The sequence below is a fragment of the Taeniopygia guttata genome, chromosome 6, assembly GCF_048771995.1.
Source record: "Taeniopygia guttata chromosome 6, bTaeGut7.mat, whole genome shotgun sequence".
In the NCBI taxonomy this organism is placed as follows: Eukaryota; Metazoa; Chordata; class Aves; order Passeriformes; family Estrildidae; genus Taeniopygia; species Taeniopygia guttata.
Genome location: NC_133031.1, coordinates 16,859,799 through 16,882,734, shown reverse-complemented (window position 1 = coordinate 16,882,734; position 22,936 = coordinate 16,859,799). Strand labels below are relative to the sequence as shown.

Genomic DNA, 22,936 nt, shown 5'->3' with positions numbered 1-22,936 from the left:
GTGAGGTCACCCCGTTTAATCGGGATGCGCTTTGGATTCGTGGAAGTTGTGGGGCAAGGTGGGGTGGTAGGTGAGGAGATCTGCAGAAAGTCTGAGCAGCAGAGAGAGCCCCTATGTATGACTCATTCTCAGAATAATTTTTGTCCAAAGATTGCAACTGTAAGTTCACCGGGGTTCTTAAGACAATGCTGTCTTTTAGGTGAGTTTTCACCTGGGTGCACTCATAGTATTGTGGTGCTTCTCTTCTGAGTAGATTCTGTGGGACTGGTCATGGAAATCTGAAAACTGTTTTCTATAAACAAACTGCAGACTTGGCTGGGAATAACTGCAAATGTTCCCACAGGCTTTGATTTAATTCCACTAAGGATTCATAGAGGTTTTTGTTAACTTCTTTAAAGCTACTCATGTAAAGCCATATAAGCCATAATTATATAGAGTAGTTCATTTTCCTTGTCTGATTCGTGGCATTTTCCCTTTTTCTAGTAAATCAGCTCTTTCTTTTGCAATAGTGGAGTAAGAGGGCCTTACCACTGTCGCAAAGAAGTCGGCAAACAGCATTGTGCCTGCTTCAGGAGTTGTTCTAGTTCCTTTCTGCTGATAGTAATTTATATTTCATAGCAGACAGCAAAATAAGTAACATTCACAATTAAATTTTATTTTTAATTAACATATAGTTCTTAGCTCTTTGCATGATTTTCTTTTTCTTTTTAACAAAACTTGATTTCTCTAATCATCTACTGCATCATGACCCTTGAATTCAGGTGATGTTTGCACTAAGCAGAGCCAGAGACACAGTTAACAGAAATTACACAAACTCTTTCTACTTTTCCTTTTATCTCCTGTTTCTTCAGGCCAGTGTCAGTACTTTTCCTGATCTTTAACCATCACCTGCCTCACTGGTATCTCCATATTTGGAACTGTAAAACTTTATTCTCTTCTGAATCTTGCTCTTGCATGAACAGAGAATGGACTTTTTATTGAATTGAGTTGGAATCTGGCCATGTTGTGCTATGTTCAAATGTTCAGTTTTCACTGGTTTAGTACCATAAAGTACACTTTGCATTAACCATAGACTTTCCAGAGCATGTTAAGTTTTAAATTCTACTGCTGCAGAGAAAGGGAATTGTGTTGCCATTTTTAAAAGCTGTAAGTCCTGAGATGTAGAAGTAAGCATTGTGCATAGGGCAAAGCATATGCATATATCTTTATCTTATGTTTTGCATTAAGTCTTGTTGCACATGTTATCTTGTTAGAAAGGAGCTGAATTTTTAAAAATGTACTGGTGTGGAAATAATGACATCTTTAGTTTGGCAGAGATGTATGGAATTGGTTTGCATGGCTCTGCAAGTCAAACTGATGTTTGCAAAGGTGAATTTTTTTTCAACTTCTAGATGCTTTTAGCCAACTTTTCTCTGCTGGTTCAGTGTATGAGTGCATGTTCTTCTGGGTCTTGACCTAGTTCCTTGAGCTCTCTTGACCGAATTAAATCAAGCAGCAGTTGCTCTCTCTGCTGACACCCACTTGTTACATTAAAAGGAAAAGACACTTCAGTAGATAGTGCATATTTGCAATCTTCAGGCCCTTTTCTGACATGTAAAACACAATAGCTAACATTGTTGTGATAATTGTAATATTTACATGATATTGAGATGTTGCTGTTCTGGGTTCTGCAGACTTGCATAGATAAGGCTTTTATTGCCTATACTTGGTTATATATTTCGGGTTTTATCTGTAGACACATAATTCCTTTGTATGAGAATCTTATTTTAACAGGAGGGACATGAAGGGATACTGTTGCCTCCCTTAAGGCCCTCGCTGGCAATTCCCAGGCTCTGGTCAGAGTTATTTTTAGAAGAATGTGAATGAGGATTTGCAGCCTAAATAATTATTTATTCACGCTGTGAAGTCACATATGATACTACCCATGTGGACCACTTGTAGGTACTTTACTGTACACAGTTGTGTTGCCAGAGAGTCTGGTCTGATGTGAGATCTGTCATTGTCTCTAATCTCCTTGGATTTCAGAACTATACCAATTTTGTTGTTTCTAATACCTATTCTTGACAGTGTTTTTAAGTCAGAAAACATAGAACTTGCTGGGTCCTGAGGTCGTTGTTTGTAGTGAGTCATTTCAAATGTGATAATTCAAAATCGAGGGGTGTGTTTTTATTTCCACAGTTTGCCATTTTACTGTTGCCAATGCAAACAAAAAGTGAGGTTAGACACTAGGTTATTCTGTTAAATGCTAAGAAGAAACAAGAGGAATTGAATTGTATTCTGTTAGTCTTTTCCTCCAGTTTGGAGCTCAGCCTGTATTTTGGTGTGGAATTAGACAAGTTATGTAATAGAAGGGATTTCTAGCTTTTTCAATTGTTTTCAGTTTCTCCTTGTGTCTAATTCTTCTTTAATTGGTTCAAAGAGGATCCCCCTAAGACTGATGGAAAAGCTGTTGGCTGTCTCTTAAACAAACTACCTGCACACCGCTAGTTATGGCTTTCTTACTTTTTGCAAGTTTTTATTTTCTTCTTGGGTATCTTTAACATTACTGTTATGCTTATTGGAAATTTTATAATAAGGCTTGGCTTAGCTTGTTGCAAATACACACAGTGTTCACTACAGAGGGTTGCCAAAAAGATGAGGTGTTCACTTATTTGTGAATCACCCCAGTGATTTGCTAGAAAGATGATGGAAGGGGGAGAAAAATGTTTAACTTTCTCTAATATAATCCTTGGAACTGATTTCTTTATAAAATCAGGTATCTTGACTAGTTTTATCAAAAAAATAGAATTGTAATTAGCTGATTTTTCTCACATTTAATTTCTGTTATGGTAAAGTCCTCTTATAGTCTTCCTATGCTACACTCTTGAAAGGAATTTTCTCCTTAAGTGTAAAATTGCCAATGTGAAGAAGGAATGCATTGTGTCCACTTCATGGATGCCTTTAGATTTGGAAACTACACTTAATCTCCACTAATTTACTTGCACTGAAATCCTGGAGGAAACCTGTCAGTTTTGAGAGTACTGGGAGTCCTGTGGTGATTTGGAATGTTTGTTTTTAGGAATGCCTTGTTCTCTTGTTAACTGCCTTGATTGCTTACTTTACCCCTTGTGTTTTTAATTTTGAGTGGTGTAATGCTTCTAACTGATATTTAGCCAGTCATTACCTGTATACATCATTGATTAGAGGCTTTCACTGCACAGACAGACAGAGGGTTCTGCTCTGAAGTTAAGCTGAATGGATGTTTGGAAGTACAGTGTCCTTGCAGAGTGTTCGGAACTATGTAGTTCTTAGAATGGTCTGTAACTCCAACTCTTTTTCTTACATATCAAATTGCATTCCACCAATTTGTTACCCATCTACTAACAAATGCACCCACCTGCCTTTTCTCCACTTTTCTGGGCAGTCTCTTCTTTCCCAGGAGCCATTATGATTCTCTCATGCCTTTCTTGCTTTTTAAAGCAGTTGTATTTTTCATTGGTAATTAAGTGTTGTCTTTCTGCAAAAGTTTTAACATCTAATGTTATCTTCATGTAAGTATTTTTGTGATAGAATTTTTAAGAATAAATGTTCAAGTACACTCATTCTCTTCACACCCGCTGTGTCTTTGTTTCTTTGTGAAAGCTTCTAAGCTCTTTCCCACCCTTAGTCGTTTGTTTCACAGTTTCTGAAGCATAAATATTTACCAAACATTTAAGAAGGTGGCATTAATACTGTAGGATTGTTAAACAGTGCCTTCACAATATATTTACTCATTTTATGTTTATTCATTCATGGTGGATTTGGTTGGAAGTGTGCTGATGAGTTGTGTTGAAACTGTATTCAGTAGCCAGCTAGTGAGAAAACTTGACTTTTTTCCTTTACTGTAAAATTGAACTATTCTATACTGTATTGCAGAACCCCCTCAGACTTGACTAAGAAATGATACAGGTAGTGCTCTCTTGGAAAATATTCTCATTATCCAGCCCCAGACAGTTTTTGTTGTTTCAAGCTGTTAGGAGCACCCACAATGTGAAGTTTTGGGCACAGTGCCTCAAAACTACAAGCTGTATAGAGAAAATGATTGGCAGAGAGAATATACAGAGCCTGAGGTGAAGATGTGATCAGATCAGAGTCTGAGCAGTGTCTATACTGGTAAAATAACAGTGACTGATTTTCATTAATTTATACAGGAAAAGAATAAATGGTGTAGAGAGCACTGTTTCTTCCTCATGATTGCCAATAACTAAGAAATTCAAGTTAATCCTTGTTCAGGCAGTAACTTCAGAAAAGAGCAGAAGGAATATTTAGTCTCTTTCAAATTTATACTGTGTGCTCTTCAGACTCTTGGTATTATGAGAGAAGAATGCTGGTATCATCCCAAAGTATGTCCACTCTTTGAGCCTAGTGAAGTTTGAAATGGAGACTTTGTGGTTTGCTGTTGTTTTGTTACTGGCCATTATTGTATATTACAACTGATTTTTTTTTCTGCTTTATTTGTGTCTCTGAAGAAGGAGCTTTTGTTGTCAACTCACACTTCTCGGAGGTACAGGTGTAATGTGTCTTGTTTGTTGTGTTTTCTAATTTGATACAACACATGACAAATCTGTTCTAGCTCAAATATATCTGTTATAGCATATCTAACTTCATTAGTAAAATGCCAAAACAGTAACTGTTGAGCAAAGGTGTTATATGGCTCCCTAGTGAGTTTCTTTATAGAAGCAATAGAATTCTAAAGATGTAAGTGTTGATGAGAAGATAAATGTGGTTATGAAATAAACAGAGATCAGCTGTCCAAAGAGCAAAGGTAATGTGAAAGTTAGGGCTTAGTTGCTAGTAGAAGATAGATTTCTCTATATTTTCTCACCCTAGTAAATGATTTTCACTTACTTTTGTACTCTAATCCATCCTTGGTGATGGTGTTGATTTGCTATGGAGCAGAAGCAAAACTTCAAGTTGAGGAAGGGACTTACTGCCTTGTAATAAATACAAGGTATCAAGGGGACATTGGTTCATTGTTGCTGAAGTCACTGCAGAGAAGCTGCATAGACAGTGGTTTGTCAAGGCTGATGGGCATGATTAAATGCATGGTTTCGGACCTGGGATGCAGATTTCAGAAGCTGTTTCTAAAAAAAGGTGGTTTCACAATGCATTGATACCTCTGTCTTTTGGAAGATGGACAAATTGAGAATGATTCTCCATCTGAGGATCATTCTCAGTTTGAATGGTTCTCATGCATTTATCTCTTCATTTGCATTTTCCTCTGCCTTTCTGAGATAACTGTATGTGTGTATCCCTCTCTTCAGAAATGAGTACTGAAGAAATCACATAAAGAAGCTATCAGGAACTACATGTTACTACTGAGATTTTAAATTGCCACTCCAGTTATCTCTCTCCTGTGGTTTTTTGGCCTTTCCTGTTAGTTGAGTTTCTTTTCCCCTTCCAAAAAGTCTTGCATGTTCTTTGCCTATTTTAATGTCTTGCCTTTCTATGGGGAAATGTTTCATTTTCTTTTGTCTCATCTTTCTACTCATCTTTCTTCCTGGCTTCCATAGATTTTTATTTCTGTGTTTATTTTCTCTTTCCATTCACCTTGTGGAGATCCCCGTGTTGCTGAATGACCAGAGACTACAGAGGATCTATTTGTAAGAGCTTCAGGCTTACTGGAGCTATGGGGGTTATTCTTTTCCATGGCATGTTTACCTCTGGGGGGGCAATGATAAGGGTTCAGGTTTGATCTAGACTCTGAATTGTGCTCTGTCTTTGTTTCCTATCCCTTTATCTCCCCCTCTCCCTGTTAGGGATTTTTTTCCCTGAGTTGATGAGTTCACAAAGTGATGGGAAGTTTCAAGAAACCAGGCAGGCTTGTTCAATAGGTGGAGGCGTCCTCCTAGCTTCATGAATTGTGCTGGGCTCTTGTACATTCTGTGCTCCTCTTGCTCTGGTTTGATGCTACTTCTAGTCACAGTATGGTGAAATTATCTGTATGTTTGAAGACCCACCAGTTAAGTGTGATTTAATATGCAAGTCTACAACTTTGGAGTTCCAGTTCAGTCTGAGGAACAGCAACAAATCCCTAGCATAACCTATATGCAGAAAATTAGTACCTTCTGTACAGTCTGTATTTCTTTAGTGAGGAAGGAAGAAATGAGAAGTCAACTGATCAAACTTAGGAAAGTCTGTTTAGAGATATTAATATATCCAAAGTAAAAATCATTCAGCATATGAGTTGTGGGAGTAGAACTTGCATCACTCATGTTGACTTGTGGCCAGGCCCTTTTCTCCCCGCTCTCTGAAATCTCTGTTTTGCAGTCTTTTAAACAAACACTCACAACCCCTCTTCTCTCCCTCTCCCAGCAATATCTTTGAGGGAACAGAAATGGACATCAGTGATTTGAACAGTGTCTCTTATGCCAGTTACAAACCAGGAGCAAAGAGCATCTCCTCTTAAGTATTCTGTGTCCTAGTTTATATACAGTACTTTGTTCCGGAGGAAAAAAAAGGAATGTACAGTTTCAGAAGATGTTTACGTGCTTTAATGAACTTCTGGACTACATATTTGTCTATTTAGAATATCAATAATTGATTTGGAAGCTTTTTTTGGTTTGTTTTTTTTATAAGAAACTTTTCAAAGAGTCAAAACCTATTTATTCTTTGGTACTTTAAGTTGAATAATGTCTTTAAAATTTCTTTGCTCCTTTTAGACCGATAACTTTTTGTATTAGCTATCTAAGTGTAAGAATGTAAAGCAGTTGTAAGACTAATATAAAATAGTGTCATGGCTAGAAGTATTTTTTTATTTTATTTTATTTTAATGCACTTTATGTGTATTAAGCACATTCCTCCCTCTTCCTGGTTTGTAACAGCCTTCTAAACCCTCCAAAAGTAAAATTCAAAGCACATAGGTTTCAACTAGGTAAAATATTAGAATTTTATTCTTTAAACATTAAATAACAGTGGTGCATAATGTACAAAATACTTGAAATACTGATTCTGCTTTCAAAATACCATATGACACATTTTTAAATTTTCTCCTTAGAAGCTGTGTAGTCTTGAACAGTTAAGTATAAGATTACCAATCAGAAGATTCTCATTTTTCTTTTTTTGTGTTTGTGTGTTCTTTGATGCATCTTTTCTTCTTTGTTTCTTCTTTATTTCTGGCAAGGCTGTGGGTAGCTATATAGCAGTTTTAACAGAAAAGACTCAAAGTGATGTCTTTGACCACATTTCCCCATGTGCTTAAAACATTTTGGGCAAGACTTGTGGAAACTTTGCTGTTTTGATTATTTTTAGTTCATCTATATTTGCTTCCATTCAGCTGGAAATGTACTGTATTTGAAAAGAGTGAAACAAAGGAGCTCTTTCAGGTTGCAATATACCTATTAATTAAAATCTTCTGGAATTATGTGTTTTGAGAAAAGTGATGCTGTGAAAAGTACCTGGTTTTAATAAAATATTCCTTCTACGATGAATCATCATTAGTGTTTCTAGGATGCTGGATGAAAAGAAAAATTAAGAAAAATGAAGGTGTCAGGATTTACCAGTATCAATTAGGCAAAAGCTGATCATATGTAAGCTGGAAAAAGCTTGTGTTGTTTTTTTGTATTTACCTTAATCTCTGCTGTTGTGAGAAAAAAAATGGAAGTTAAGACATTCTCTTTCCATAAAAGAAGGAAACCTGACAAGATTGCAGGAGTAGTGTCTTTTAACAAAAACTTAACATTCTCATTCAGCTGCTGCAAGTAGGGGGACCTGAGTATTATTTCTTGGTGTCTCAGTGACTTTTTTGCCTTTCTTTTGTCTTTTAGGTTTATCTTGTGACTCTAAGACATATAGCAGGGCTTTCATGCTTCTTTCTCTTGTGGGATAAAAATTGGCAAGTAAAAGAAAGGGAAAGGATAAATTAACAGGAGGGAGGGAGGAAGAAAAATATCTGTCCACAGAAGAAATCCTGTCCTTTTGTGGGAGAAAAGCTGGATGCTGGAGGGGAGAACATAGTTGACAGAAGGAACAAGAGGGACCTCAGAGACCAAATACAATGCAAAAAAAGAAGTCCACCTTTGTTTTTTTGCAAAAATATAAATAGGTAGCATGATAAAAGAAATATTACCCAGAATTGATCTGCAAGCAGTTAGTCTTTACAGGGAGACATCCAGGGGTGCTTTTTTCTCCCAAGACATTTTACGTGATGAATTACTGCACAGTAGGCAGGTGAATACCTGGGCCATTGAGTCTGGTTTCTTCCTCTGTTTAGAGAGATGAAAAATTTAAGCAGATGGTCATTGTTCTTTGCTATCCAGAAATACTGGTAAACATGAATAATTCGCTGATGGAGACCTGAACATAAAAACACCAATGTTTTAAAATGCAATTAGTTTTGCTCCTACCCCAAACCCCCCGCAGATAAACTAGTGGAAAAAGTTAAGTGTGGTTTTTCTGTTCATTACACTTGAGATCTCTAAAGATGCTGCTTTGAGCAGCTTGTCTCCCTAGTCAGAAGGAAAGAAAATTGAGTTGACCTTACAATAAAAGTATTCAAGATACCATCTAGACCCTTTCTTAGAGATATTCATTAAAATAATGCCTGTGTGCATTAGAGCTGTTCTTGATGGCATCTTGTCAATGTGTGTGACAAAATGAGATTCTTGGTTGAAGTACAGAAACATTTCTGAACCTGTGAATATTGGGTACTGTATGGCCTTATGGAATCTGACCGTGTCTTGCTTCAGGCTTACTGTTCTCTGCATATGCTCCCATTTGCCTGACTTTGTGTATCACCAGTTGTGATTCTTGAGACTGATTCTTCCTGTGACTGATTTTTATTTTCTTTTTAATGTCCCTGTACTGGAATTCTTATGTGGTAAAATCACATCTGGCTCATCCTTTGGAGAGTGCACCAACATCTTGTTAATCCATGCTCAAGGCTAATTGAATAGTTTGATAATGGCTTGAGTGTCCAAGTTCCATGCTTTTAGGAAATGATTGCTAAAAATACTTGGTCAGGGTTTGACACTGAAGTTTCTTGGTAGTCCTGGAGGTGGTATGTAATTAATAGGTGTACAAATGAAATTACCATTTTTCTGAGGAGCTAATACATTTTTGAAGACTATAGGGCATAATTTAGCAATTCTCCTGAGCTCTTTACAGTTCCTATTGCATATTTTTTGTAATTTCATTTCTTACCTCATATTTAGGTCCGTGAATGCTGAGATGGGAGGAAAAAGAAATGTAAGTGGTTAATTTGTTTACCAGAGGGCCAGCTGAAAATATTTGTAAATTAGGCCTTTTATGCATGTCTTGCAGAGAAGGTTGTATTTGACCTAAAATATCTCAAAGTTTCACATACTACTTGCTTGCATTTAAAGCAGTACTGCATGGGGTCAGCTAAGCTGCTTATCCTTCTCAAGTACAGGGAGTTGTTTTGCCTATCTGGTAATGAATAGGAGCTGTGTTCTGTGGACATTTTCAGAAGATGGTTGACTTTGCTTCAGTCTTGTGATATTAGGGAGATCTTGGGAGATATTATTCTTTTCCCTAGCCAAATTCATGCAATGGACTGCAGTTAATCAGTGCCTCACAGCAGGGATGCTTTAGGTATTATTTTTGTGCAATGAAAATAAGAGACATGCTTGTAACATTCTGATGCCTGCTTGCTTCATATGTGCCTTTTTACCCAGTTTTGTTTTGCCCATTTTCTCCCTACATGTGACGTGAGGAAAATGGGAGGGAGTTTTTTTCTTGTTAGAAGAAGAACTTTCTCCAGCTGTAGGTTATTAATTAATGATCAGGTGAATTTTACTTTGAGTGGGAGAAAATGTAATTACTAGGGACTGAGAGCTTAAGGCAGGGCAGGTGCTGCCAGCATTGCAAGCTTGTGTCCGGCAGGGGGGTTCAGAGTGGCTGGGACTGCTCTGCCGTGCCTTGGAACTGTGCTGGAGAGCCTGCTACTGAAGGACATTGCTGACTGAGGTCTGTAACCCCGCATAAAGCCTGAGGTCACATTTGGGGAGATTTTTACAAAACCAAAGGGAAGAGAAAGGAATCAAGTAAGATTTTTTTGGAAATAATTCAGATATCTAACTTCTTTTTATGCATATTTATGAAATATATATTTCAACCTCTATTGGTTTCCAGTTGGTAATATTAAGAGGTGATGCTTTCTTCGAGTTCCTGACAGTTGTTTAATTATTTTTTTTACTCTAGACATGAGAATGCCTTATCCTTTATTCTTTTCAGACAATAACTTTCCCATCAACCCCCCAAAAATTGGTCTCATGTCATGCTGATACATTCAGTAAATGCAGCTCTTCAGTGTTTGCCAGTGCATTTGGCACTTGGAGGCCAAGTGATACTGTTCCGGCATTTATTTAGACACTTGAAAAACACTGGTTAGAAATTAATTTTGCATGTTATACTTAAGGATGGTGCTGTAGAGAACAGCACAATAAGTAGTGGAGGTTGCATGGTGTTTTGTATAACTTCCTTTTGTGTCTGAAAACATGTCAATACTTCTTGATAGAGATTGATTCTCAGCTTTGGTGAAGTCAGACTTTGATTTACACTTGTGTTCCATCATCTACATTCAGAAAAATATGTGGTCTGTGTCGGTATTTTTAGCTTTTTTTTTTTGGTCATAGGCCACTAGAGAGAATTTGGAATTCTGTGCTTTCTAAATACCTTGTGTGGGGCAGGAGTGGGAGTAGCTGGTAACACCGAGTCTTGCTTTCAGGAGGCAGGAGCTGTTTGATGTCTGTGCTCTGAATGCACAATCCTGGCTGTGCAGAATTCTTTCTGCACAGGGTGAGAGAGCAAGGACTAACAGTGCAGGGGAAATTACTTGCCTGAAGCGAATCTGCTTCATCAGCTGTGGACTTATTTTCAATGCAAGCTGCCCAATTTGTCATGAAACCTTGGCCAGCACTGGAATGAATGCAGTGTTTTGTAGCACTGTCTGTCTTGCTTTACAAAAATCTGCTGTTTATTTTAGGATTTCTAGCAGCTGTCAGTTGGTAGCCCAGGCTGCTCTTTTTATGGAATGAATTTATAAGAATTTTCTTGTCTGATTTTCAGAGGAGATTGTCAAGTTGTGAATGCTGCGTTACCTGGCTAATACTGGCTAAATCAGAGATTTGGTATCTCAGTCATATTAGAGTAGCTGAGAGTTGAAAAAAAGGCCATAGGATATTCCCATTTCATTAACATAGCCTTGTGCAGATTTTCAGTTATTGCATAGGAGTAATCATGAAATTAAATGGAAAAAACACCTTTCTGATCTAGATTTGAGTTGTGCTTGAAGAGGTCCTTACATTTTCTCAGAGCAGATGTTTTCTGTGGGTGCATTTTCTGCCTTTGCAGCAAAATCTTGACATGTTAGGCAGAACATAGGTGAGTAGGATCTTAGGACTTCAAGTTAGTGTTGGAGGAATGTGCTGGTGTTTGTCCTGAAGTCATGGAAACAAATAATGCATTTTTTTCCCCCTCCCTCTTTACACATGTTATTTCTTACCAAATGTAACTTGTAGCTTTCTACATTTTCCTTGAACTGTAGTTCTGAAGATGTTAATAAAGTGGTCTTCTTTGTAGAGATCTGATTTCTAATATAGTACAAATGTTGTAGTTTTGATGCTTTAAGGACATAAGGAAGAGAGCTTTTTAAAGAGAAGGGAAATCTGTTCTTCAGCCAGCTGACCTTCAGAGTGCAGAAAGTTTTCAGACATGCACCTCTTTAAATTCTTAGTATGTTAGAATTCTTAATGTTGGATTAAACACACATCATGTATCTTCTGAGTTTTAGTTCTCTGGTCAGTTATTGCTTACCATTATAAAACCTAACCAGCTTTCTTTTTCTAGGGCTTTTTTAGTCTCATGAAGTCAAGCGAAGGTGTTACCGGGAGTTGGCATGACACTGGAATGCTTAAAGACATAACTTCAAAAATAATGAGCTAAAGATAAAATAATTTTAACTCAGTCTAATATTGAAACAGCAGGAATCGTGCTGAGTGTGGCATTCTTCCTCTGTTAGGTGCTCAGGTTCATTAGCAAAACCTGTTTTGAGGTTTAGTCTCTCTGATTGATGTTAACACAGTGGTAGTGTAATTTCTTCACAGGTGAGCAAAGTTGAGTCAGTTGATTTTCAGTTGTGGGTTTTTTTAACTCTTTGTGCATCCAGAGAGGAAATGTAGAGAAACATAGTGAAATGGGTTTATCAGAAATGCGCAGAAGGGAACTGCAAGCAGTTTTAAAACTACTGACATGTGGAAAAACCCCCTACTCACTCAGTCCTCTAAATCTGCAATCATTTGTATTCTGCAAGGCTTGTGTGCAAATAAAATACAAGTATTGTTTTTCTCATATTTTAATGTATATTAAGGCCTGCCTTATAGAAGGAACTAATTATAGCTTCCTAAACTGTCTTAATCTTGGAGGTCATGATGCCAGGAGATATTTGCCAGGATTATTTGGCTTTCAGCAAAATAATATACTTCTCTCATTTTGAAGGGAAATCCAAATCCAGCAAGCAAAAATAATTTGAACCATAAAATATTTTGACTTGCACATACAAGCTGTTTGTGATGTAGTGTTAAGCAGTTTTCAGAAATTGAATTCGGATGAAATTTGACTCTGCTATGGCTTTTGCTGCAAGTAGCAGAGACTTTGTGGGTGAACTGGACACCCTCCTGTGACAAAACAACCCTTTTTGCATTAGGTTAAAAATACTACCATTCTTAAAATGTTGTGATGTCTGTAAAGAAATTTGTGTAGCAATAGTTGCTGCAGTTTTCTGTTAAGTGTGAAGTTTCCTACTCTGGACTGTAATCTGCCCATCTGGGATCTGTCTTTTTAATGGTTTGTGGCTATGAATCTCATCAGTCTTATGCAGTAAATGCTAATGAAAAAATTATGTGGCTTATTCATCTTTTCAACTGTTTTGTACATAAAAATGTCATTGTGTGGCTTAGGGCTGATGTAGGCCTCCCCCAAATTATTTTTGCTTTCAACATGGTCTTGTATCTCTGCATTTGCAACTCATTGACATAATTTTCAATGTCATTTCACTGCTGCAAAATGTTTATGTGATCAGATAGAGTTGCATAACTCTTGCTGAGGAAGAAAGAGATATAAGAATGTCTTGTAAACACAGATCCCATTAGGGTTTTAGTGCTGTTAGTAAGCTCATGGGGGTAGTAGCAATGGAGAGGGAGAAAGATAAAAGCAAATAAGAGAAGCAGATTTGTCTGTAAATTTAAAAAAACCTCAAATTTTTAGTTGAGAGTTCTGCACTATTTACAGGCAGTAAGAAGGCTAATGTGCATATTTAATGAGTGAATTGCATAGACAAAAGAAAATAAAACCAAATAATCCTGCTATTTCTTGTTTGGTTTCTTTTTGTGAACAAATGTATGTGTGATTTGAAGTGACTCTTGCTTTGTTCTCTGGAGCATTTTGCTAATTTGTTGCTCACTTAGTTCTCTTTAGGAATATGTTTCTGATTATTAAAAAATGTGTGTATATGTGTGTGTGTATATAAATACTTTCATTCTTCCATGATGAGAATATCATCCTGCCATACAAGCCTCTTGGATAAAACCATATTTTTAGAGTTTTTCCTGTGGCTAATTGCCTGAAATACTTGAGGGTTGCATTACAGTGTCCTGTCCTTGCTGCTTTTGCTAGATCATTTGTTTAGTTGTGCCTGCTTGTCATGAGTATATGGATATTTTGAAAGTACAGAAACATTAAGAGGAAACAAAACCAAGGGAGCCCTGAGGTCAAAACGTTCCCTCTAGTCTGTGTTCTGAGCAAGGTTGATTAATAATAATCAGCAGTAGCATTTGTAGTATCCTATCTCCATCACTTGATCCCTGTTCTTGTCTTGTCTAACCCTCTTACTCTGTCACAGTGAGAAACTCACACAGATGAATTCCACCAAAGGCTGTTCTCCATTTGTTGTTGCAGTTGGCTTTGTGAGTACTGAGGTGTTTTGCAGGGAATTTGTTTGGAGTGCGTAGTATCTGAGAAACAAATAGCTGAAACTTTATTATAGTTTGGTACAGCAAGTATTTCAGTGTAAAGAAGTTGCTTATTTTTTAAGATTGATACTGCACAAATAGTTGGGGAATCAGAAACCTGTATCTTTGCATTAGCTTCCTTAACGTGTAAAAGAAAAACTTCTACTTTTTAGCAATACTGTGGTTTGCTTGGTTTTTCTTACAAAGGAATGTTGTGGCTTTTTTCCCTTTGTACAAAATGGCACGGAATTATTAAACTGAAGCAGGGGAATTGAAAACAGCTAATTGAAGACAGCTGGGCATCAGTATTTGAATATGGAGTTGTGCTTTCTGGTTTTCACATGCTTCATTCTGCATATAGTCAAGCTGGACTATGAGTGGGTGCAGATGGAGCTCCCTGTGTCCATTCAGCTGCCAGGTTCTGATGCAGGAGGGTCTTGGTTCAGCTTCAGGGTCTTCACCCATTGGCTTGCCTGTTGGCTTTGTTCCCGTGTGTTGTATGTGGGGCAAGAAAGTGGTAGCCCTTCTTGGTGTCTGCTGGGCTCCTGTAAGAACCCAGCAGCTCCAGCTGAGCTGAAGCAGTCTGTGATGTGTGTGTTCTCTTTGAACACCACTGAGACCAGCTGTGTGATTTGAAGAGATCATATGCAGCTGAGAGATTGATGATCTTTTGAAGGGAAATGAATCCCTAGTTGTAAGTATCTGAATACTGGCCTGAAAGAGGGCATCCTGAGTGAAGTTTTCTTCATTATCTGCAGTGCTTCTTCAGATGGTCTACTTTCAGCATATGTGTAGCTAATCTGTCTTTTGCTATATGGTATAGCTTCAGAGGTGCTCATCTGTGAGCCTTTACAATGGAAGTTTTTAATGATGTTCAATTTAGTTGCACTCTTCTATTCCAAATCCTCTCTCCCCTTACTTGGACCCATTTTGGTATGGGTATTTAAAGGTAAGTAGTTCAATTGTTTTCAGTGCTTGGACATTACCTCTCTTTCTTTCATATGTTTATCTTAGTTATTTCAATTGCATTTTTATGTTAAGTATTTAGTTTTCTTCTGGAGCTTGGTGGTTGTGGTTCAGTACTTCCTGTGTTCCAAGTCTTACAGGCACAGAGTAGTTGAAAAATCTCGTACACTTAGGTGGAGGACTTTTCCTTTATCTCTTTGGAAACACAGCTGTCCTGTCTGTGACTGGACCATGAACCTTAATTTAATTGTACTTAGTCTGATTTACTCCCAAGATTGTAATCCCAAGACTATTCAAGGATGCACTTAATATTCCATCATCTCTATGTATTATGTACTAGTGCATTATAGATGGGCTGTGTTTTTAATAATGTTGCCTGAAATTTGGGAAATTGTATAGTAAGTATTCACTACTCATCTCACAAGTCTGTGGTTGAAAGCCACAGAGCAGCAAGCAAGCACAAATGTGTCTTGTGACCCTTATTGCTTATGTAGGCTGCAAGGATGTTCAACACTTCTGATGTTCCCTTTTTGTTGACTTTGTAGGGGTGGGACTTAACGAGGCAAAGTGTTAGTGTGATAGAAAACCAACTGATGATGGTGTGTCTGTGACCCATTTAATCAGTTTTGCTCTTAATTAACACCTCTTTGAATAGGGAACTAAAATTCATGTGCCTCGTGGATGGAGCTTTGCATGAGAAATACCTTTAAAGGAAGAGAAAGTATCTTTTTCAGACTTTGGCAAAATGCTTTTGGTACATACCATGCGGCTTATCTGCAGTTCAGAGATGGATTTTTATAAGATGTTGCTTTTTATAAAATGTTGATTATATGGTAAAATGGAAGAAGAAAAAGAATTATAAACAATGGCATAAATACCTTGGATATATAATTTATTTGAAATAACAAATACATCTGTGCAAAATGAAACATAAGCCTTTTAATTAATATTCACCTTGGGAAACGGTTTTAAAAATACATTCGCAGCCTTCACCCTCAAGTATTGGAGAGTTGAAGACAAAGGTGATGTTTTCTGATATTTCTTGCCAAGTCTGAGCCCTGAAGGACTGTATTTCTCTGGCATCTACTTCTTAAAGGCATAAACTCAGAATAAATTTCTAGGAAGAAAAAAAAAGAACAAGAGAATAAACTAAAACCAACAGCAGAATTTTAGAAGGATATGTACAGAAAACAGTAAGAAAACAAATATTTTTAAAGAGTTGGATTAGGTATGTCAATTAAATGCAATACTTCCTCTGCTTGCCTGTTTGAGAATTCTCAGCACATTTTGGTTTTAGTGATATCAGAAAGACAGTGTATCACTGACTTAAGCCAAGGGGCATTTTACTGACAGGCACTTAAATTAAGCAGAAATGCTCTACATGCATTCTACAGCAACAGTTTTATGTTTCTACATGGGAAATCCTGTAAAAAGCAATGTGTTATTTACTATTTTTAAAATGAAATTTGTAAAACAGATTTTGTAACACCCCCCCCCCGCATACCTCCTTCACCAGTCAAGACTGAACTCTGCATATTTCCTCTTAGTTTTACTGTTCTTCTCACTAGCTTTTGACATCACAGGTGATTCACATAATTTTCTTCATCTTCTTGTTGTGTGTAGTTGTAATACTTTGTTACTCTTTGTTACATTTAGGAGTGAAGTCAGTGAGAAAGGTGAGGGGAAAGGTCAGATGGGGACCAGGGATTGCTGTAAAATCAAAGCTGTAAACTCATCTACATCTAAAGATAGTGCAGTCTAACGTGCCATTTTTCTAAACTTAGGGAAAGCAATGTGTCCTGTCTTTGTACTGTGTCTTCTCTCTTGCTGTGAGTTTTGTTTACTTGCATTTGTATTCATTCACTTGTATGTATAGTTTACTTTTATGATGTGTATCAGATGAAAGTAAATAACCTTATTTCCTCAGTGGAAATAACCTGATAACAGATATATTCAGTGTTTAGCCCACTTGTTTTTTCTTTGTGTTTTAATAGCTCTATGGTGTTCTCATGGTCCATGTTCTGCTGATTATTCAAGCTGTTTCTTCTCTGTTTTTTGGTTACTGTGCTGAAGGAATACTGCTACATCATTTTGAACATGATCTGTTTCTATGAGTAATTGTTGGCTGCACCTTATTACAGCCTACTCTCTAATAGGAAAGGTTAAGCAACTGCTACACATTCATCTCTGTGTGGTAAGTCCTGCTGGTAGAGAAGTTGTTCTGCTGGTGAAAATGCAGGTTTGTGTGCACAGCTTGTGTTGGCTGTTTTGGGGTCAGGTGTGTTGTTGTTCCAGCAGGGATAATTACATCTATGATAAAGTTTCAACTGTTACAAAATGGCTATAAAAATCAAACCTGTAATTCGTGTAAAACAGTAGCAAAAAGGGCAGGATAGTCCTCATCAAAGCTGTTTGTTTTGTGGCAGTAAATAATGAGGTGTGATTCATTCAGAATGGTTCAGGTATGCTTGATCTTGCATTTTAGTTAGGAGATATAGATTAGATGGCTTCTCAAAATCCCTTCCAGACCTGGGTTTTCTTAGTAATTTAACTTGTGAGAATTGTTTCAGGCTGCTTACGCTTTACTTGTGACTCTATACTTCCAAGACTTGAAATGTGCTTTTTGTTCTATTTGGGTTGTGTCTGCTTCCAAGAGCAAATGGTGATGCTTGCTAGTTTTGCTCCACAGTGTAAAATTGTCTTCTCCCTTGGATAGTTTTATCTCAAGAATTGACTTCACTGCTGTTTAATTTTTTTAATATTAAATTTGCAGTGTTCCTTCCCATAATTATCTTTGCTTTATGAGGAGAAGCAGCTGTGGTGCTTTCTCCTTTACATCTTTAGCAGACTTCCTTTTTTCTTCTTTGCTAAAAATATTTATTATAGAACCTGAGAGTATATTTTGTCTTATTGATAAATAAGTGTTTTATTGATAATATCTCTTGATACAAGTGAGTATGAATCTACCTAGAAGTAGGTATAAATCCACCAACCCAGGATTTGTGTATTCAGAAATAAACTTCTTGAATAGATCTCTTTGTTTATGACTCGGATGAGAGTATTTGAAGTCTGTTTTAGCACCAAAGTAAGAATGTCCTGCTGACTTTATGGGAGTAAAAAGGGGAAAGACCCTCTAATACTGCTCTGAGCCATCTTGCAGGTAGGGTTGTCTCACCTTGGCTACATGGGTGACTACCCTCTAGAAACTTAGAGCAGTTCAACTTCTTAATTTTAGCATTTACATGTGTGCCAGGGTAGCTATTGTGAATTCACTCACCCTTGGAGTATGATTGACAAATTATTTTCTACTTTTCAGTTAACTTCTACTATTTTTTCCATCTCTCTTCTTTATTGAAAATCCTGAACTTTACAATGGTGCATGGTCTTGTAAGTAAGATGGTTGTTTTTTTCCCCTCCAGGTTTTACTGCTTTTGCCTTATTCCCAAGATGTTTCAGCTGTGTGCTCTTGAGTTATGCCACATAATTGGCCACCTGCCTTCTGCTCATTACTACTAACACAGTACAGCTGATGAATCAGTTAATGGCTTCAGTGCAAAGTCAGCCTTACCTTACTTCACTTTGTACAGTTATTAAAATCAAGCTGGCTGACTTGTGCTGGAGCAGATGAGGAGGTCTCATGTTATAGTATTTCTAATCTAACCTTCGTACCCAGCACCAGATCTTTATAAAAAGGAAAACCATCCAGGCTGAAAGTTTGCATCTCTCAGAAGGATGTACAGGTGTTTCAGTCACTACTGAAGTAATTTTTTGAGTCTTTTGCCTTGTAGAGGTTGTTTAGGTGTTAGGTCTTTTCTAGTATTGTGTAATGAGATAACGGAATAGAGTACCTCTATAGAAGAAATGCATTTTAAACCATGCAAAATATCTCTCATTGCACAGAGTAATTTCAGGTATGAGAGTGCCTCGATTTGGATTTCCTGTGGTATCTACTACTACTGTAGCAGCAGGAATGATATTAATTTGACTATGTTGCACTAATTAGAAACAGAACACTTTTTAGGGACTAATTAAAACAGTATTTTTTTTGTGTCTTGATGAAAGCTTTACACCTATTTTGGTTGTCAAAAGTGTAAATGAAATGACTTTTCTGCTAAAAGATTGTTTATCTGTTATCTGTAGAGAAAGGGACACATCTTTTCTCAGTGTTGTTCTTTTTATAATCTACTTCTCTCACATTTGTGAATGGGATTATAGCACTGTAAAAGAGATACTGGATCTATATAGAGTAAAAATCATTGGTGGTGGAGAGCTTACCCTGATGGTAAAAGACTGACTCGGTCTGGGAGAAGGGAATAGTGACTAATGAATCTAATTTCATTGCAAAAACAAATAATTAATGTGGATGTTTGAAAACTGTGGGGGTTTTTCCATATTTATGTAACCCTTTCATTTATCAGGTCTGCTCAGTGCTGGGGGAGATGGTGGCTGCTTTGCTGTGTGCATGCACTTTCAAAGCCCTCTCCTGTCCTGTCTTTCCAGCTGTTGGGACTGGAGGACCTCTCTAGGCAGAGGGTGAGAAAGTGCTTACTGACATCAGGGCTTAAGTTTTGCTTTGATATGCTGCCTTCAGGCTGGTGTGGAGGGAAAGCTGGAGGCCAGATTGGTTTACATCCTGGCTTCCAGTAGTGTTTTAGTGGCTGGTGAGGGAGGTGAAGAGACATAACATGGAATATCTGAATTAATTAGGGGTTTGGCATCAGGGTTTGGAAGATGGGGGAACCAAGGCTGCTGTAGTGATGGGTCAGGAGGTGATCTCAGTAAAGTAGGGATGTATGTACTTGCAAATACAAATCTGGCATTTTGTATGAAGTGTAATCTGGGTCAGAGCAAAGCAGAAATATGAGGGTTCTGTCGCCTGATAAGAAATCTTCATCTTCAGGTAAAAACATAGAAAGTGGAGTTAGTTTCGTAGAAAGGTGATGGTTAAATGTATTTATATAAAGCTTTTACTGCCTTAAGTTAAGATCCTCACAAGCTTTTTGTAGTCAGCACTGCACTGACATGTGAATTCCCAGTTGCTTCTCTAAAGAGCTTCAAGTATAAAGGCAGATATCATATAAAAGATGGTGATGAAGGGAATAAACTGACAAATACTAATTAAAATTAAAACCTTGTAAGTAGGCGAATACTGAATGTTGTCCAAAAAAGTCAACACTAGGGTTCCTGGATAACCATTCCATTGCTACTTGTACATATATGTTGTACTAATTTTTTGTGTAGACTACTGGAATTCACAGGATGTTGCTGCCACATTGTAGCAGAAATGTGTGAAAAGTGTGTGGTTACCTTAAGTCTTTCTAAAGAATGTCAGTTTTGTCAGGAGACAAACTGCTAGGCTGATGCAGCTCTTTTGACCAAGGACTGTAAAGGGGATTTGTACCCATACCCTGAGTGGCTGAAAACAAACATGGAGTTGAGAGACAACTCTTCAAAAGAATTCTGTGCTGACTTTAACTCTCCATGAAAAATGGTCTTTAATGTAGTGAGATAAAAGAGAAGGTGGAAGAGCTCCCTGCTTTGACCTCTTCAGCCTCTCACAAGTTTTGTTCTCTGAATGGTTAATTGTGTTTTGTTTCTTGTCTTTCTAGATGGGCTGGTGATCCCATTGGTGGAACTCTCTGCAAAACAGGTTGCATTTCACATTCCATTTGAGGTGGTGGAGAAAGTTTATCCTCCAGTGCCTGAACAACTGCAGCTTCGAATCGCCTTCTGGAGTTTCCCAGAAAATGAGGAGGATATCAGGTAATAAATACTAATTCTTTTTCACTGATGCTTAAGTAAAGGTTTTGTTCACTTGAGGAGAATCATTGTCCTTTTGATGTCCTGTATATTTGGTGCTTCTGTGGCTCTCATGTGCCTTTTGGAATACATGGATAGATTACTGTGGGATATGCTGTGGTATGGGGTTTTATTCTGGTGTGAGCTGCCTTGCATATGTGCCAGGAAAACCATGTAGATGTCTAGGTTCTGTGTGTAAAGGATAACAAAATAAATGCATCCTTTAATTTGGCTAACAGTAGGCTAGCTTGTGAAGTTTTGTCCTTATGTTAGTCTTACAAAATCATCTTTCCAGTTTGAATCTGTTGCTGGACTCAGAGCTTTAACAATTCAGAAATTGTCAAAGAGGGCTTGCTCAGTGTACTGTGCAATCCTTTTGTTTATGTAAATAGGAGAACCAGAATTTGCTGAATACATCAGTGATCAGAGTTGTTACAGTCAGATGACTATATTTCTTATGTTTCCACATTAACTGTGTGACTACATAGTCAAAGTTTTTCTGCTTTTAGATCTATTTCTAAGCTTTCCTGAAGCTTTTATATGATACGAGGTCTACCCGTGTAAGTGTACATTCAGAATTTTGTTGCAAAGTAGTAATACTACATTCTTTTAGAAAGAGTGTAGTATTTTGCTGAAAGTTCTTGGATATGTTTGTCTAAGGTTCAGGTGTCAGATGGGTGAGGTAGTGTCAGAAGTGCTGATATAAGATCACCTGCTAGGGAATAGAGCAAGCCAGCTGGCTGTACATGCTCATTATTCTGATGAATACAGATATAAAAAAACCTCACAAGAGCATGCAGATAATTAGTCTAGAAGGAGTTTTTACTGTGGCAATCTAACATTGGACCTTGAACTATACTACGCTATATGAAGACTTAATTTTAGCCTATGAATGAATTTGTATTTCGGAGCCTTAGGTGGAAATCCCTTAAATTACTGGTGACTATATACAAACCCAGTTAGGATGAGACTAATGATTTTTGTGCTTGAATTGTAATGTTGAAATGGCAGGAGAGACCTAGACTTTGTATTCCAGATAGCAAGGGTTTCTCAAAAGCCATGTCAGCAAAGAGGATAATGCTGTGAAGTTTCTCAAAACCAGAGTGATCCTGACAGTTCTGTTTATGTCTTGCAGGTTGTACTCGTGCTTGGCAAATGGCAGTGCAGATGAGTTCCAGCGAGGAGAGCAACTCTTCCGGGTGAGGGCTGTTAAAGACCCTCTCCAGATAGGTAAGAACAGTGCAGCTCCATGTCTCTAGATACTTCAGAGTCCCAACATCATATCTGCAATGGGACAGCAGTGCTATGATCATGTGTCAAAACAAGCTTGTCTGGCATCTTAGCTGAAACTCCCTGCCATATGTATTCTTTATAATGTGTTGAGCTAAATGCTGTGTTTTATTTAGGTGTCAATCAGGTCAGCTGTGAAATGGACTGAAAGATCAGAAATGTTCTTATCCTTAATCTGTCTTAGCATTTTGTAAAAAACTGCATAGGATACCTTTTTCTCCATAATGCTTAAATTCCTCATTGCTAAAGAGAATTTGACTTTCTAGTGTTCTGATCAAATTATCAATGCCTAAAGTGCCTGTATGGCACAGAGGAAGTTTACAAAGTTTATTCTTGTAACAAAAGAGTTTTATAAATTGGACCGTTATTCCTGTAGTGTTTTGGCAGATAGGAATCCTTCTTGTTGGACAGTGGGTTTTATAGCGTCTCCTACTATCTTGTTCTTTTTATATCTTTTGGCTATAGAAGCTAATCTTATCTGTGCAAAGAATTTGACTCTGGATTTTTCATTAAGACCTTTGAAGCAAAGAAGAATATTGAGATAGCTTTTTCAGTGGCAGCTGTTTGACCAGAAGGCATTACGTGAAATAAAGGTTCATAATAGACTACTATTATGTCGAGGTGGGCTGTGTCAATCCCATGCAGATTTTTTTTCTGCAAGTGTGAGCTTCAGAATCAGAGTATTATTCGGTATATGGGAACCGAGCCTGTTCTAATAAGAAAAATGATAATATAAAAACCTGTATAATGTTAAGGAGAAAATTTAGGAAATCATTCTATTTTCATGTGATGAGGGACAGAGACTTCTGTGGGCCTGTTTAGTTGTTAGAACCAGGAATACTTAACTCTCAGTGATGAGGGAAATGAATAAATTTAGGTAAAGAGCCCACAGAAAG

General features: G+C 37.4%; 1 protein-coding gene across 1 annotated transcript in view; it reads left to right on the top strand.

The window, feature by feature from the left end:
- ZSWIM8 (zinc finger SWIM-type containing 8) overlaps positions 1-22,936 on the top strand; it is a 53,841-nt gene that overhangs the window by 703 nt on the left and 30,202 nt on the right. Inside the window, exons 2-3 of the mRNA XM_002193291.7 lie at positions 20,561-20,714; positions 21,886-21,980. Of these exons, the coding sequence (XP_002193327.4) occupies positions 20,561-20,714; positions 21,886-21,980 (249 nt within the window). The remainder of the gene's footprint in view (positions 1-20,560; positions 20,715-21,885; positions 21,981-22,936) is intronic.